Here is a 17,098-nt window from a genome sequence, read left to right as displayed (position 1 = left end):
AGGATCATTAAAAAATCTTCTTCTCAAGAACCACTGGGCCAGAAAAGATGAAATTTATATGAAAGCTTCCTTATATAATGCAGATTTTAAATTGTTAAAATCATGGCCCCCGGGGGTCGGATGGGGCCACAATAGGGGATCAAAGTTTTACATACAAATATATAGGGAAAATCTTTAAAAATCTTCTTCTCAAGAACCATTGGGCCAAAGAAGTTCACATTTACATGAAAACTTTCTGACATAGCGTAGATTCAAGTTTGCAAAAACCATGGCCTCCAGGGGAAGGTTTGTGGCCATAATTGGGACTACGGTTTTACATGTAAATAGATATGGAAAATCTTCTGATGTGGACCAAGGTGACTCAGGTGAGCGATGTGGCCCATGGGCCTCTTGTTAGCTATTCTGAGCTGAAGGCTCAAAGACCTAATCATATGGCCTTATGTCTGGCGTGCGGTGTGTGTCAACTTTTTGGAAAAAGGGCTATATCTCAAGAGCCCCTTGGCCAATTTTTGTCAAAGGGTATCCTTGGCCCAAGGGCTTTCATTTGTACTAAAACTAGGGTTGTGACCCTTTAACAAGGGGAGATAATTAGGAAAATGCAAATAAAAGTAGTGGTTGCTAAAAAATCTTCTTCTCAAGAACCACTGGGCAAATTATCACCAAACTTATGCATAAGGATGAATATAGGTTGTAGATAATAAAAAAAAAAATTGTTCAAGGTATCATCCTGGGGCAAAGGGTTTGGTCTCAAGGTCACTTCAAAGTTGACCTTAAATTTTGTTTTGTTAAAATTTGATATTTTGCTTAGTATAAGGACTAGGATCATCAAATTTTGTCAGTTGATGCATCTTAGGACCTAATATCATGTTATCTCAAAAGTAGGTCATGGTGACCTACTTTTTAATTTCCCAGGTAATTATTATTAAATGGATTTTGATGCATATCTTGGACACTTTTGAGCCTATGATCATCGAAAGTTGTCAGTTGATGGATCATGGGACCTTGAACAGCATCATGTAAAAAGTATGTCACCATGACCTACTGTCTGAATTTTATGGCTAATCATTAATGAATACATTTTAGGTTGTTATTTCAGATACCGAGAGGTTGAGAATCATCAAACCTTGAAAGTTGATGCGTCTAGAGGCCTTGAAACATATTTATATAAAAAAAAAATTTAAAAAGTAGGTCACAGTGACCTACTTTTTGAATTTTGCAGACATTCAAATTTCAAATTTTCAATTTTAGATGCATATTTTGGACTCTATGAAAGCTAGGACCATCAAACTTTGTTAGTTGATGCATCTTGAGTCTTCATAGTTTGTTGACCAAAAGGTAGGTCACTGTGACCTACTTTTTTAATTTTGCAGACATTCAAATTTCACATTTTCAATTTTAGATGCATATTTTGGACTCTATGAAAGCTAGGATCGTCAAACTTTGTCAGTTGATGCATCTTGAATCTTCATAGTTTGTTGACCAAAAAGTAGGTCACCGTGACCTACTTTTGGAATTTGACGGCTATATTTTAATATTTCAGATACTATTTGACTTACAATTATCAAACTTTGTCGGTTGATGCATGTTGAGTCTTCAGAGTATGTTGACTAAAAAGTAGGTCACCGTGACCTATTTTTATGGATTTTGACGGCTATATTTGAATATTTCAGATACTATTTGACTTCAATAATCAAACTTTGTCAGTTGATGCATCTTGAGTCTTTGGAGTGTGTTGACCAAAAAGTAGGTCACTGTGGCCTTCTTTTGAAATTTGACGGCTATATTTGAATACTATTTGACTTGTCAGTTGATACATCTTGAGTCTTCAGTGTGTCGACCAAAAGTAGGTCACCGTGACCTACTTTTGGACAGTTACATTTAAATTTTTAGGTACTATTTGACTTAACATCATCAAACTTTGTTAATTGATGAATCTTGGTTAGTGAGAATTTTTGCCTGTTCTACAATGTATCAGAAGAGTTATTCTAGGCCCATGGGCCTCTTGTCTTGGTTATATACTAAATTCACTTGAACAGTATTCTTATAACATAAAATGATTTATGGATACTAAATATATCTACATGATGGCTGACATGACTAAGTACTTTTATGTGAGATAACAATAGCTGTCAGAATTTAGCTTAGAAGTTGTTGGAGAGGGCCCAAGCTGGTCAGAACGCTTGTAAATCACTTTTATTTTGTGAAACCTTTTTTTACGTGGGTACAATGTATTTACTCACAGGACACTACTTTTGCGAATCATTATTAATTGCTAAAGTCTTCTATGTTCAAGAGTTTAAATTTTCGTGAATGGCTAGTCTTGCAAAATTACATGTAAATAATGTTTTCACAAATAAAATTCTGCTTAGAGAGATCACTGAAAAGATAAATAAAGTGGTCAAAATATAAGAGGAGACAGATAATATTTAGGAACAAGCTGGACATGATCCTGCCTAGAGAACCTGGTAAATATAGGCACAAGTTGGTCAAAATTTTGTTAAGATGAATTAGATGAAGACAGTTGTCCAGAATTAACAATACAGATAGGGTGGCAGGGGACAGTTTCTTTAGTTCTGAAACATGTGGGTAGAGGGTATACATCAAAGTCAGATTATGACAGACTACTGAAAAATCATATTTCCCTTTTATGTCGATACTTGTATTTCATATTGGTGTAGTTAATAAATTATGACCCTAAAGTACATGTAAGGCCAAGATAAATAAATAGTCTGTTTCCTATTCCAACCTGGAAAAAAATAGGGTAGGTAAGTAGGAAAAACATTTTATTTTATTTCAACATTTTATCGATTAAAATTCAACTTTGAGAAGTACAGTTTTTGAAGATCCCGAGATGTTTCACTGCCACTAACAACCCTGTGCATTATGTAGGGTCAACATCCGGTTCACATATATACTCTAAATAATATTACATTTCAAATCCGGCTAAATCACCAACAGAACTACTGCCCTGAACTTCATACGACTCCTTGTTTTTTGGAATGCGGTTTACTGGCCAGCATAATATTGTAGTTTTGCCCATTCAGATGGACGGTCCTTCATGATGCATCTCAAAAATTCTAAACAGTGATTCATTGTTTTTTACCGTAGTCATAAAATTTTCTCCCTCTTGATGTTTACATTTTCCTATTGTAATTCCCTGTCACAGGGCTCACACTGGACCACAATTTTGAGTCGCAACCTGGCGTGCATGCATCTACTCCTACACGTTTACTGTTAGATCTATAGTTCATGTGTATTATTCAAGAGGCATATACAACATATCATATATATGTCTCTTATTATTCTTACACGATGTATACAACATAGCTTTGATTAACTTTTATCATAAATCACTATTATTATAATATAGTGAAAATTGTATTTCAGCAGATTGCCTTTCAGTCAGTCTAGATGGCATTTCAGCACAATCATGGTTTTATTTTCAAATACTGTTTTTGGCTAAGTTGACTTATTCTATTTCACACCAGACAAATTTAGGAGTATTTCATAGCCTATAACTGGCTATATTAAATAAAGACAAGATATGAGTTTCTATATGTTTATTAATTATGTTATTAGTGTAAATGACATATAATACTCAGAAAAAGTCACTGATGACAAAGTTACTGAAGATTAATTTCTGTAAACATAACATAGTTTAACACATCACATTACTCAAAGAATTCTCTTAAGAATCCTGTTTTCATCTTGAAATCCAGAATGACAAGGTGGTCCTTTAGTGAATCTCATGCGGAGAAGGGGCTTCAGGAAGTCTGAAATAAATTTTGAATGGATTACGATGATGTGAAGTCAAAAGATGATAGCATAGCAATTTCAGAAAAACCTACAATTTTGTGTTTCCTTATGGCCATTTTCCAAAGACCTCAAGAATGATGCAATTTCCCAACATTCCTCCATTTAATAGTAACTGACCTAGTCCAAAATAGGTAGCTCCCCAGTAATGACATGACTCAGGTATCTCCCCAGTATATTACGATATGTAGGCAACTCGCACTTTCACAGTTAATTTTATTCACACCTACCTGCACATAGAGACCTTTGTCTTGTGTAAACTGCTAAATAAACAAGACGCCCCGAAGTCTTATTGTTTCCATGTAACAGGGTATCCACATTCTGCACAGGTAAAACAGCCCGAGGCTGTTTAGATGCCAACAGCTGACATTCAAGATGGCGCCGAGATATCTAAAATACGAAATGTCCGTGTCGCATTTCCGAATTTCTATCGCATTTCCCCCCCGATAAATCGCAAAATGTGATGGGCAGCATGAGCCCTTTTGCCAGCAATGTGCTTGGCAAGCACGCTGCCATTTGCGTATAGGATATATATGTATTTTCTCAAACAAGCAAGTGATCGAGATTAGGATTTCTAATAGTGAAACCGGAATTGTTTACTTCCGGAATATATATCGGCGGATAAATTTTTAAGGGTCGGCTCAAATATTTTAGGGTCGGTCGGGGAACCGGAAACACACAATTTATTTATCTTGGCCTAATCTATAAATACTGGTGCTGGTGCACAAAACATGCTCTGAGCAGGTTCCCCTTTTTTATACGCCCGTCTTAAGACGGGCCGTATTATGTTATGGCCTTCATGTCCGTCCGTCTGTCCGTCCGTCTGTTAGCTTTTTCGTGTCCGGCTCATAACTTAAATACTATAAGGCCTAGAATAATCAAACTTTGTCAGTTGATACATCTTGGGTAGAAGGTGTGTCGCACATTAAAACCAGGTCGCTGTGACTTTTAATTAAGAAGATATGGCCAAATATGGTAAAACCCTGTCCGGCTCATAACTTGAAAACTATTTGATCTAGAATCATGAAACTTGGTCAACTTATGCATCTTAGGTAGAAGGTGTGTCGCACTGTACTTTAAGGTCACTGTGACATTTAGTTGAAGTGATTTTTTGAAAAAAGTATGTTATAATTGGTACAATCCCTACTCATATAAGAGTTTTGTAGAAAACCTCATTCAAAAATGTTACATCAAGAAAACACATATTTTTTTTATGATATACTGTACAGCTTTTTTTAGCCTATGTAATGTTTCCTTTGTTTCTAACAATAACATGAGAAATTCCACTTGTCCCATGGGAGTAGCATGCAAAGGGCATTTTGACAAGACTAATTAATGAGTTTTGTGTAGAGCATCTCTGATCAACATGATCAAGCAGGTGTTATCTTTATCTCTAGGGAATTGGGCAGAGAGATCTTAGCCTCTTAATTGCAGATATACCAGAAATTATTTGAAAGTGAATTTGTTTGTTGTGGTTAGTCTTTATTTTCAAAATTAATTTGACATTGTACTATATAATTTTTAATTTTTTTTCTCAGCAACCTATATGCAGAGTATCATTTCTCACTAAGACAACAAATGGTTGCAATATGTATAAAGGCCTATTTTAATGATTAGTATTTTGATGTTTTGTTATGGCTGTGGCATTGTTCAGAAAAAAGATATACAATGAACAAAGCTGCAGATTGGGCATTTGTGTAAATCTGAACAGATGAAATAGTATTGCAATAACCATATTAAAAAATGTTAATTCAAGAAACTACACATTCTTCATTATATACACTGTACTATACAGCAGTATATAACAAACAAATTATTTCTTTTGTGTCAGTAACAAGAGAAATTTCCCTTGTCCCATGGGTGTAATTATCAAGCAATTCAGGAGGCATTTTGCTAACAGAAAAATTGCATTCTGTCAAATTACAGATTAATTAATGAGTTTAGAAGATTTCTGTTACAGCAATCTGATCAAGGAGGTGCTATCTATATCTCTTGCAATTGGGAATTGGGCAGAGGAATCTGGCCTTCTAATTGATCTGTCAAATTTTAGAACAGTTCTAATTGGTAGCCATTACTTTGAAAGTTAATTTGGTATAAAGTTTAAGAATTAATATGATATTGTAAAATATATTTTTATTTTATATCTCAACAACAAGGTGCATATTGTCATGTCTCACTAAGATGACAGTTTTACAGTCTAAGAATAAACATAATGACTAATGTTTGATGTTTTATTACGCTGTGCATTGTTCTTCATTCCTTAAAATACAATGAGCAAAGCTGCAGATGTGCATTTCTCAAGTCTAACACAACCAGTTGAGAAATATATGATGTATTATTTTTTTCTAATTAATAACTACACCATAGGAGATGCACCAGTGTTTGAAATAACCGTTTTTAATCTATATTTATTTATATTGACATCACCATGCATATTTTACTTTTATACTTGAAGATTTGACAAAGGCAGATACTGATATATGTATTTTTTGATATGTTGAATAAATCAACCTTTTTGAGTACTCCCATTTATTGTAAGTTGTTTGCTTGGATAAAGGGCTATCTTGCACTTTAATCATTTCATTGAAAACATTTGGGAAAATGTTTTTATATCCTTTTAAAAATCATTAAGCTTACATTATCAATATTTGAAGCAATGTCACATGAGGCCATAAAGTGGGTAAGATTCTTAAAGGAAGGTTGACATTTGGTTCCATGCATACCTATCTCTTCATGGTGATATGTTCATGTTAACAATATGTGACGGGCGTATCATGTGCCGTGGCGGTGCACTTTATTCTACAAGCTTTCCCATCATCTATTCTTCACCTTCATTCGGTACACCTCGGTGACATCCAAATAAAGAGGTAACTGACCGAGGCGTACCGAATTTCAGTACTAAATTTAGATATGTTGTACTTGGAAACAGAATACACGATTTGGAGCCTCTGATTTGCGATTAAAAAACAAGAATTGATTCCAAATTTTATTTTTGGGAATTTTTACCCGCAAATTGGGAAAATTTGAGCCTATTTTCGATTGGGCATGGGGCCGAATAACGGCCCCTGAGAAGGTACTGATAGATCCCTGTATCTAGAAAATCGGCATAGACAATTTGGTCTATCTCAATTACAATTGGCATAGACCAGTGTCATTTGACATAGACTCGGTCTATGGTTAATTTCAAACACTGGGATTATTTCTATTTAGTTTTATGGATTTGTGCAGCATACACACTAGCTGGTGTCACTGAATTCCTACTTTTCAATGTGGAGTCCACTCTGACTCTTCCCCATACATGTTACGATATAAAAGTGGGAGTAACAGTCAGATGAATTCCGAATTAGATATTAATTAGTGTACAGGCGACAATCGATGATGAAAATTAGAATATAATCGAAATCGAAGAGCCAAAAACGATTCATAATCGATTGTCGGCGACAGTCGTTTCATCACTAATTGAAACGGATATGTTAACACTGTAAGTCATTGAACGTGATCAGGATTTACATGAAGACAGATAGGACCATTAACCGTACATGACCAGGATGACATCAGGTGGCTAACTTACGAAAATCTACTAGTATGATTTTCCTCACCCATTTTGACTGACTGAATTTTTAGTGAGGGCCGGGCTACTCTTGTGAATGTAATTATTACTGATCTGTTTAGTACAACTACACTAATCCCACATTATGCTAATCTCAATTATAAAAGTGTGATAATGATAACCGTGACAGCATGCAGACATCAGAAGTTTACTTTTTTATTGTGTGACTGATGTTAATTTAATATCTCAAGTGAAATTTGTGTTTTAAGATGTTGATTAGATTTGGCCACTGATAAATTTTAGAGAAACACCATCAGATTTCCCGTTTTGTGAAAGGAAATACTTAGATATGAAAATTTGTTTTTTGGTTGTTTTCTTTTCTCAAAAAAATCAAGAGGATATGTCTTTTAACTTGTTTAAAACTGATGATTAAAATGCGAAAAACCACTTGCTGAATATTTCCCCCAAATCTCATCAATGTCATTGTTTTCTGTAGCAAGGGCATGAAGTCAATGGGAGTCTTGATTCCTATATGGTGGATGTCCTCTGAGTTGATTTCTGTAATGGAGATTAGATTTATAACATATACAATGGGAATGATGTCTTATCAAATTAAGAAGAACCTGTACCACTCAGTGAAATGGAATGGAGTGTTATAGCCTATTTTGCTTTCATGTCTTAACACCCATTAGATATAGGGATAATCCCCATAAAAGCCAAGGGTGGGAGATCATTAGAGTGGAACTACAAGAGATGTTTTAAGCATTATGTAAGATAAGAATGTCAGGGTGCCCTAGAATCTCCCAGCCAATGTGGCACTTTAATTGGTCAACATAGCCTATGACTTAGTAAATTATTCAGACTTTGTCCAATTGATAGGGAATGTGGATAGTGTCAACAAGAGTTAAATTCCCTTGAGTGGCTATCATCAGTGTGGTCTATCCAGGGATTCCCGTCTTTGAAATCCACTCTTTGTGTCATGCTGTCTTTGATGAAAGTAACAGTACAGTGGAACCCCATTAAAACATTCCCCCTTTATTACGTTAGTCAGCAAATTACGTTGGAATTTCAAAGCACAAAATCATTTCTTAACAAACCTATATAATATAGACCTCATTATTACGTTGTCTCAAGATGCTGGGACTCCGTATTACATTGTAAAAATTCTGACAAAAACGTAATAAACCTCTATTTATTCAATAGTGATTCTCAAGATAATCAACCATTTACACCTTGACCATCCCAGGCAGTCACCACATAAATTTCCTGGTCTGTTAGGGGATTAGAGACGCTTGACTGATCACGCTTTGATAGATCTAGTGACATCAATACAGATGAATACCTTATATCAAAGCCAGTCATAACCAATTAAATAATGTTCATTTAGAAATTGTAATCATTTTTCATATTTTGATAATCAAAGAAATAATAATTTCTCAACCACCTGTGTGTTCAGCATAGTAGGATTACCTTCGCTATTAAAACTCTATTTACGGATAGCTTTGGTACCAAACATGAAGGACAAAATTTATTGTAGCAATGATAAAACAGCTTAGGTGACTGCTTGGACATAGGTGACTAAAGGCAGTGTTCAATTAAAAAAAATGTTCGTTATTTTGACATATATAGCTTGGATGTTGTTAGAACTCGTCCATAAATACGCCGATCAAACTGCTTAGTGTTATCGGCTGATTCGTGCACTGCATTTAGCTCAGTGAACATTTCAAAATCCCTTGATATCTTTTTTTGATGTGCATGTGATTTTAGTGCCATCATTTAGTGTTATATAAAATATGATCTTAGTGCATTATTATTTTTATACCCCCCGCAACAAGTTGGGGGGGGGGGGGTATACTTGAATCGGGTTGTCCGTCAGTCTGTAGACGCAATGGTTTCCGGGCTCTAAAGCATTATCCTTTCCACCTACCGTCACCATATCATATATATGGACTACCCATGGGATGAAGATGTTCCCTATCGATTTTGGGGTCCAAAGGTCAAGCGCACTGGACATCGAAGTAGCAATATGGTTTCTGGGCTCTAAAGCATTATCCTTTCCACCTACAGTCACCATATCATACATATGGACTACCCATGGGATGAAGATGTTCCCTATCGATTTTGGGGTCAAAAGGTTAAAGGTCACGCACACTGGACATCGAAGTAGCAATATGGTTTCCATTTGAATTCTTTAACGGCTTTTTTCATCGCATGGAACACCCTTTGGGAGATTGGGGGGGGGGGGGGGGGGGGGGGGGTATTCTTAGTGAGCATTGCTCACAGTACCTCTTGTTCTAAAGTGTATTGTGCTTGTTCTCCGTTGGTGAAAAAGTGTGTTTACAAGTGTTGGGTATCACATGCGTTTTGTGTTATAGTTTTGTTGTTTTTTGGATGGGATTTTTTTTTTAGGTGACCTATTGCAATTGGTTGTCGTCCGTCATCATGCGTTAACAATTGAACATTTTTAACTTCTTTTTAATAACTACCAGTCCAATTATTTTCAAATTTAGTATGAAGCATCATTGGGACAAGGGGGACATTAATTTCAGGACTCTAGCACCCCTAGGGGTGGGGCAAAAACTGCCTAAAATTGACCAATTTTTAAAAATCTTCTTCTCAAGAACCACACACATGTAAGAAAAACTAAATGCATAGTGATGTAGAGCAGGAAGGCCTCTACCAAAATTGTGAATTTCATTATCCCTGGGGAAGGGGTTTTGACCCCAGGACGGGGCCAAACTTGGTATATATATATATAGTGTTTGTATAAAACACTTAAATTACATCTTCTTTAGTGCTATTGATACTAAATTGAAACTAAATAGATATTTAGAAAGAACAGGTAGTCCTTTACCAAAATTGTAAATTTGATGATCCCAAGGGTAGGGGTTTTGGTATCAGGGTGGGACCAAAATGGTCAGTTATTGAATGTGTGAACAATAGACATTTTTAACTTCTTCTTGATAACTATCATTCCAATTCTTTTCAAATTTGGTGTGAAACATATTTGGAACAAGGGGAACATAATTGTATATTTCAGGATTCCTGCACCCCTGGGGACTTAGGGGCGAGCCAAAAATGGCCTCTACCAAAATTGTAGATTTCATGATCCCCGAGTAAGGGGTTTTGACCCCAGGGCGGGGTCAAACTTGGTATATAGTGTTTGTGTAAAACACTTAAATAACATCGTCTTTAGTGCTATTTATACTAAACTGAAACTAGATACAGTGGAACCCCGTTATTACGTTTTCCATTTTGTCACGATAAAATAACGTAATACCGGGGGCAACGTAATAAACGTTCCCAGTGAAATCCGTTTAAATTATCATTTGGAAATTGTATATCGTCCGTTGGTACTCCGTGAAGGGGTGTGTGAATATATCTTTACTGTTTCTTTGTTTAAAAGACTATGATACTTTGTTTTATTTACATTTTATCTTTAATGTCCGTAATTCTTCATGTTCTTATCCCTTTTCTTTATTTCGGTGTAGGATACATAAGGATGTTTTGATAAACGTTGCTTTTTCTGCATTCGTTTGGACCGCCATTTTGTTCAACTTTAAAACAATGCGTTCATATAAATTTCTCTCAATAACTCGTTCCGGTTCGTATTCAACATTCGTATTAAAAAAAATTAACAAAACATCGTTTTTATTAAGTTCTCTAATTACACAATACACAACACAATAAAAAAATCCCACCCCAAAAACAACAAAACTATATAGACACAAAACGCACATGATACCCAACACTTACACACTTCTCACCAACGGTAAACATGCACGGAGAACAATTTAAGCGTAATCCACATATTAAAAAATATAATGATGCACGAAGATTTCATTTATGCAAGGTGAAGATAACGAACAGTGATCAATCTCATAACTCCTACAAGCAATACAAAATAGATAGTTGGGCAAACACGGACCCCTGGACACACCAGAGGTGGGATCAGGTGCCTAGGAGGAGTAAGCATCCCCTGTTGACCGGTCACACCCGCCGTGAGCTAGGGCTGAAACGATTCAGGTACCTCACGGTTCGGTTCAATTTTCGATTCTTAGGCCACAATTCGATTATTTTCGATTCAATTCAATAGTTGTCAAAAACTCTAATAAACAATAAAAAATACACAACTTTCATGTTTTTATTTCATTTTCCCCCTGAAATTCATCGTTTTCAACAACGGAATATGGTCTTTATTATATCACTTGCTATAAAATATCCAAGAGCATTGGTGATTTATTTCTGTGAAACAAATTCTACATACTGCCACAGTTCCGTTCTCTTTAAAACCAAAATGCTTCCATACAGGGGACCTTAGATTTGCCGGATTCACGATTCCAGAGTTAGCGTCCGCCATTTTTGTTGTATTAAATTGTAAGGTAAAAAACCAAATCCGTGTTGAATTCTTTATTTCCGGAAAAAAATGTAAACATGGACCGAATCGAAATTTGGAGATGTTGAACCGAAAATTGAACCGAATGCCGTGAATCGCGGTTCGAGTGAACCGCGATTAATTGTTTCAGCCCTACCGTGAGCCCCATATCCTGATCAGGTAAACGGAGTTATCCGCAGTCAAAATCAGTGTGCCAAGAACGGCTTAACAATTGGTAAGAAACACGTCAGACAGCATTTGACCCAATGCGAGGTTGTATTGACGAACTAGATCGTTATAACGACCATAGAATTTGCGAAATGCTGACTTCATTCGAGACTGTTGAAATCCCTGTACCATCAACTTGTGTTGAAATCCCTGTACCATATCAACTTGTTTGTCAGTAGCTTACCTCGATTTAAAAACTGACTATACCCAGAACAAGCTAAATGATGGCACTAAAATCATGTGCGCATCATGGGATTTTAAAATATTCACTGAGGTAATCGCCGTGCACGAATCGCCCGATAGATTGGTGTATGTATGGACGAGATTTACGAACACCCAAGCTGAATGTCCAAACAACGGACAATTTTTTAATTGAACATCTTTAGTCATCATGTCCAAGCAGTTACCCAAGCGGTTGTAATATTGTTACGATAAATCTTGTCTTTCTTGTTTCAAAGCTGTCCGTGAATAGAGTTTTATTAGCGAAGGTAATCACACTATGCTGAACACGCAGGTGGTTGAGAAATTATTTCTTTGATTATCAAAATATGCAAAATGAAGTAAATTTCAGAGTACAATTTCTAAATAAACATTATTTAATTGTTTGTCACTGGCTTCTATACGAGGTATTCACCTGTATTGATGTTGCTAGATCTATGGAAGCGTGAGCAGTCAACCGTCTCTAATCCCCAAACAGACCAGGAAATATACATGGTGACTGCCTCAAGCAGTCAAGGTGTGAATGGCTTATTATTTTGAGAATCACTATTGAATAATTAGGGGTTTATTACGTTTTTGTCAGAATTTTTACAACGTAATATCGAGTCCCGGCATTTTAGGACAACGTAATAACAATGTCTATTTTATATAGGTTTATTAAGAAGTGGTTTTGTGCTTTGAAATTCCAACGTAATATGCAGAGTAACGTAATAAAGGGGGAACATAATAACGGGGTTCCACTGTAAATACTCAAAAAGAGCAGGTAGCCCTTTACTAAATTTGTAAATTTGATGCTCTCAGGGATAGGGGTTTTGGTATCAGGGTGGGGTTAAAAATTTTAAGTTATTATATTTGTGAACAATAGACATTTTTAACTTTTTCTTGATAACTCATTCCAATTCTTTTCAAATTTAATATGAAACATGTTTGGAACAAAGGGAACATAAATTGTAAATTTTGATACTTCAGGTTGACTGGTGAGAGAGGAATACCCATTTTACCAAAGGTTTTTCAAGACGTCAAATTCAAAGGAAAAGGACATGAGGTAAGCCATTGAGGAATCAGAAATGGGCAGTATGGTAGAGGTATAGCAGGGGGGTCCCTACCTGCAATAATGTGGCCTAGTACTCCCATTTTTTTAAATGTCATGTTGATAGGTGACTCTCTCCCCCCCCCCCCCCCCCCCTTCATATTTTTTTTTATTTGAGAGGACTGTATTATTGCAGCTAGGGGATCAGTTGTCAAAGTTCTTGTAAAACTTCTAATGTACTTAATAAATGATGGACATTTACTCCTAATGTTGTAATTGCTGAGGATAAAGCCACTTATTCTTAGCCACTTAGTACTACAGTTGATTTCACAGATCTGTAAATACTTCCTGTTTGGTATATGTAAACATTGCTGCCATTTTGTTTAATTTTAATTCAGTTTGGATGTTCTAATTCAAATTTTGTTTGCTAAATATAGTTTGTTGACATATTTTTTGACCAATTGAACCATCCTTAAGAAAATGTGTGAATATGAATTCTGAGCTTAGGTGTAAATCATAATAACATCAAGTTGTCATTGTGACTGAGGTGATATTATACATCTATTTACTGGCTATGAGGACAATAGCAAGTTTATTGTTCCCCAAAACATCAACTATTTCCCGAGGCTGCGCATTGGGAAATAGTTGCTGTCGAGGGGGACAATAAACTTTTTTGTTGTTGTAAACAATCTGTATATATCATAATACATGTGCAATATATGCATACCAAGGATCATATAGGAATACAGACAGTTTTTTTTATATATGTGAGAGAGGGAAGATCAGGTTCCATCTGTTCCAATGGGTATCAAATTCTTCATTATCACCATTTCTGTAAAATAGGAATTTTTGCGTTTCATAAAAGAGTTATAAGTAGGATATTGCAAAACGAATGTTCAATGATTTCTCGGTACATCTTGCTGTATAAATATAGTATTTCAACCAAAGGATAAGAGTATTTTGCATACAAAACTTTTTACTAGAAATACCTAAAATAAAGTATTTTTTGGTAAAAGCTATTTGAAAGTTTGTTTGATCTTCTATGTAAAGTTGAAACTCATCTAGGAATGCTTGAACACTAATCACATTCCCACAGTATATGTTCTATTGTCTCTTCCTCTCTGTGACAAAACGTACACATCTTACAATTTACTTTTTTCATTTTGAATAGAAACGAATTGTTGCTAAAATTCTGTGATTTATTTTGTATTGAAACCATAGGAGCTAAAAAAAAATTTATTCACCTAAAATTCGTAGAGCAAAAACATTGAGTTATAATAATTATTACTACTTGCCGATAATTGGCACACAGTTGGTATAAATCTAGGGTTTGGAACTAAAAATATTCAAATTTTGCACCACATCATGCATATATATACTAACCAGGGCCATACAGCATAATGGACTGATGTTACAAAACAGATTTCACGACCATGCATTGGTTGACCTTTGATAGGTTCTGCTTGATAAGTGCATTGACAAGTATGTAGTCAAAAGAAACAAACAGGAAAAGAAGAGGAGGAAAGAAAAGAAATGGAAAATAATCGGGCCCCAATCACAAAGAATTGTATTTCATGAAAAATGTTTGCAGGGTTGCTCCAGCACCAGTCCCTGTCTTATTTTAAGCAAAGTTGTGTATTTAAGATTCGTTGTGTGCAAGTTGTCTAAAAGGTAAAGATTTTTCCCCAGACCTACCCATTTCCTTGCACCTAATAAGAAAAAACGTGCTGCTATTGGAAAGATATCTTAATACAAAGTGAACACAGGATGAATTCGGTAAAAAAACAATATTTAAGCCTGGCTTTTAAAGCTTTAAAATTTACAAATACTCTGACCAGAGAGCACTTGTATTAATTTCATGAATTTCCTATTGAGCAATTTTTGCTAAAGCAATAAATCATGGAAGATTTAGCCAGCAGAGTAAGCTATTGTGACCTCAGCAGTCCTTTTTGATGGTGTAAAAGTTCAGGGTATATGTACTTCTGAATGCTATAAGCAGCCTATTTGACCTCATCACACACATTCCGTGTGATCACTGGTGGAATGCCAGGTTACAGTCACCTCAGTGATCAATGGAATGCTATAAATCCAATTCATTTTACTCCTGGCAGAGCGGAAACTGCTACATTTATAGATATAGGAGATCTGTGTTCGACCATAACTGCAGGCTATGAAGTTGGTGCTTTATGTACTAGTAATCTATAGGTGTGGGAATCTATGTAATTTCGCTGTCAATATCAAATATGTAAATGAAATATAGCTTGTACTTCATGTATAAGAGATGATAAAATGTTCTGAGACTAGTGCCACGAGATTTAAGTGCATCTTCATTGGGGATTTGCTGTACTAACAGTATTGAATGCCTATATACCCCACACACCCATTTTTTGTATCCAGAGGAATTTCTGCAACATATAAATCCTGCTTGAACTGAATTACAAATTATATTCTTCCAATATCAAGTGTAGATCTGTGAAAGAACTGAATGCATGGACAGGCAGTCTATTCAAGATGTCATCGGATAATGCATTGTTGCAGGGGATATTCCACAGTGTAGTGCTGTGCTTTTGCAAAACAAATGAACTTTGATTATTTTGAATTTCACTTTAATTCACTTTTCCTGTTTTGAAAAGTTTAATTGCAGTTTGGCTGTTTTGAGGATTTTATGATATTAAAAGAAATTGAATCAAGAGTGCTTGGTATAGACTAACTGGAATATTAGATATTTAGAGTGCTTGGTATAGACTAACTGGAATATTAGATATTTAGAGTGCTTGGTATAGACTAACTGGAATATTAGATATTTAGAGTGCTTGGTATAGACTAACTGGAATATTAGATATTTAGAGTGCTTGGTATAGACTAACTGGAATGTTAGATATTGGAAAAGACCAGTGAAGTATAAAATATGAAGTATATTCAGATCTCTAGAGCCCATTGACTTTGATGTTAGACTGACTAGGCTCGGATGGCTAAGAGCACATGTCCAGACTGAATTCTTATTAGATAATAGTGTGTATGCTGTAGTACATGTATTTATGTTGCAGTATGTATATTACTAGCAATGAATTCGTAAAAATAATGGTGAGTCCGAAGCCACGAAATGGCCTTACATGTATCCATGTTTTACAGGCTGGGGACCTACAAATCATCATGCGATACTTGGAACATTGGGCTCACAGACTGTTTCCTAAAATGCCTTTTGATGAAGTACTAGAAAGAATAGAGAAGTTGGGGACAAAGAATGAAGTAAAGGTAAGGTCAATCACTTCAGTTGTTTTCTCAATCTAATTAAAATTGGATGTCAGATCTGCTCGCATACTCACTTACACAAGTTGTTTTCTCAATCTAATTAAAATTAGATGTTGGATCCGCTCGCATACTCACTTACACAAGTTGTTTTCTCAATCTAATTAAAATTAGATGTTGGATCCGCTCGCATACTCACTTACACAAGTTGTTTTCTCAATCTAATTCTTGCAGACTGGCTTAGATAAATAAAAGTAAGGACTAATACTTCAGTTGTTATCTTAGACAGAAGAGAGACATCACCAAATATTTTACATCTTTCATGGAGAGTAAATTTAAGATGCATATATGAGTGATTTAAACACTCCATCCCCAAGAAAAGAAAAAATTAGGATCTAGCAGAATGGTGAAAAATATCCATATGTTACCCCTTAGAAAAAAATTTACTATAATGTATAGGATCTAAAAGAATTGTTACTGTTAATTAAATGATCTCTTTGTTGTTTAATCAGTGATGAAGGTAGCTAGCATTGCAGAAAATGCATAAGCGGCTTATGAAATTTTTTCTGCAATGAAGCTACCTTCATCACCTGATAGAACAACAAAGAAAGACATTTTGTTTATATTTTTGATG

The 17,098-nt window shown here is 35.4% G+C and overlaps 1 protein-coding gene and 1 long non-coding RNA gene across 5 annotated transcripts in view; one reads left to right on the top strand and one right to left on the bottom strand.

Moving 5' to 3' along the window:
- LOC125651739 (TIMELESS-interacting protein-like) overlaps positions 1 to 17,098 on the top strand; it is a 43,831-nt gene that overhangs the window by 15,522 nt on the left and 11,211 nt on the right. For all 4 annotated transcript variants that reach the window (XM_048880483.2, XM_048880485.2, XM_048880484.2 and 1 more), the window contains 2 exons: positions 13,155 to 13,230; positions 16,348 to 16,470. In XM_048880483.2, the coding sequence (XP_048736440.2) occupies positions 13,155 to 13,230; positions 16,348 to 16,470 (199 nt within the window). The remainder of the gene's footprint in view (positions 1 to 13,154; positions 13,231 to 16,347; positions 16,471 to 17,098) is intronic.
- Positions 3,546 to 14,047, bottom strand: LOC125675088 (uncharacterized). The gene is made up of 2 exons (XR_008802997.1): positions 13,943 to 14,047; positions 3,546 to 7,921 (listed from the first exon to the last, which is right to left on the bottom strand). It is a non-coding gene; the product is annotated as an uncharacterized LOC125675088 (long non-coding RNA).

The sequence above is a fragment of the Ostrea edulis genome, chromosome 5 (assembly GCF_947568905.1).
Source record: "Ostrea edulis chromosome 5, xbOstEdul1.1, whole genome shotgun sequence".
NCBI lineage: Eukaryota > Metazoa > Mollusca > Bivalvia > Ostreida > Ostreidae > Ostrea > Ostrea edulis.
This window is presented reverse-complemented; position numbering and strand designations above follow the sequence as displayed.